The sequence below is a fragment of the Palaemon carinicauda genome, chromosome 32 (genome assembly GCF_036898095.1).
Source record: "Palaemon carinicauda isolate YSFRI2023 chromosome 32, ASM3689809v2, whole genome shotgun sequence".
In the NCBI taxonomy this organism is placed as follows: Eukaryota; Metazoa; Arthropoda; class Malacostraca; order Decapoda; family Palaemonidae; genus Palaemon; species Palaemon carinicauda.
In genome coordinates this window covers 35867183-35868638 of record NC_090756.1, presented here as the reverse complement: position 1 = coordinate 35868638, position 1456 = coordinate 35867183, and the positions used below count along the sequence as shown (strand labels likewise).

Here is a 1456-nt window from a genome sequence, read left to right as displayed (position 1 = left end):
GGCTTTGTGCCAATGACCTAACATGTTACTAGGCCAGTGGTTCTTAACCTGGGGGTCGTGACCCCCGGTGGGGTCGTTTGGGATTTCTTAAGGGGTCACAAAGGGTTCTGGGGAATAATTTATTTTTCATATACATTATACACGTATTTGAAATAGCCAGTAGGACTTTTACCAGTTTGATGAGTACAACACTGGTCACAAGTTGGATGGTCTGCTGCACATTGACTCTCCTGGGTTCCATGCCAGATGCTGAATGTAGTTTCCGTAAGGAGATCTCCACTCATCTTTTGGCAGTAAATGACGCCATCGAAAGTTACTTTCCAGGACTAAACGACCGCTGTACTGATGCGTGGATCTATAGACCCTTTTCAGTAATGGATAGTGACATCAGTGATACTGATGTTGCTGCTAAGGTAGAATGTTATCAAATTCGTGAGGATTCTCAGCTTAAAGTCGATTTTGCCGAACAAGAGCTCCCAACATTTTGGACAAAAGTGAAGGACTACTGTCCTATTCTCTCGATGCGTGCATTAACCATGTTGATTCAGTCCCCGTCAACCTACCGGTGCGAGGTTGGATTCTCAGCAATGGTTGCACTGAAAACGAAGGCACGCAATAGGCTTTTCATCGATGCTGACGTGAGGTGTTGCCTATCGAACACCGGTCCTCGCTTTGACAGACTTATGGCTGCAAAACAATTTCAACCATCACACTGAGTGAATGAGAAGTAGGTGCTAGGTTTTGTATGGTGTTGAATAGTTCTTTGGAATTGATAACTTTATGGCATTTGCAGAGGATAGGAAAGTGAAATTTTTCAAGGTTTTTGTTCTGTGATGTTTCCAATAAAATTGTACAGGAGTAAACCATTTTGTATGATGTTGAATAGTTCTTTGGAATTGATAATTTTATGGCATTTGTAGAGGCTAGGAAAGTGGAATTTTTCAAGGTTTTTGTTCTGCGGTGTTTCCAATAAAATTGTATAGGAGTAAACCATTTTGTATGGTGTTGAATAGTTCTTTGGAATTTATAATTTTATGGCATTTTTAGAGGCTAGGAAAGTGGAATTTTTGAAGGTTTTTGTACTGTGGTGTTTCCAATAATATTGTATAGGAGTAAACCTTTTTGTATGATGTTGAATAGTTCTTTGGAATTGATAATTTTATGGCATTTGTAGAGGCTAGGAAAGTGGAATTTTTCAAGGTTTTTGTTCTGTGGTGTTTCCAATAAAATTGTATAGGAGTAAACCATTTTCTATGATGTTGAATAGTTCTTTGGAATTTATAATTTTATGGCATTTGTAGAGGATAGGAAAGTGGAATTTTTCAAGGTTTTTATTCTGTGGTGTTTCTAATAAAATTGTATAGGAGTAAACCATGGTCTTCCTGTCATTTTTTTTACTAGACCCTTTGACAAGCTTCATTATTTCCAAATCTATTATAGGGGGTCATAATAATAC

At 38.0% G+C, this 1456-nt stretch overlaps 1 protein-coding gene across 1 annotated transcript; it reads left to right on the top strand.

Moving 5' to 3' along the window:
* The first annotated feature begins 206 nt into the window (after positions 1-206).
* Positions 207-716, top strand: LOC137625574 (SCAN domain-containing protein 3-like). The gene has a single exon (XM_068356485.1). It carries the CDS (start codon positions 207-209, stop codon positions 714-716), a length of 510 nt encoding a protein of 169 aa, XP_068212586.1.
* The last annotated feature ends 740 nt before the right edge of the window (positions 717-1456 follow it).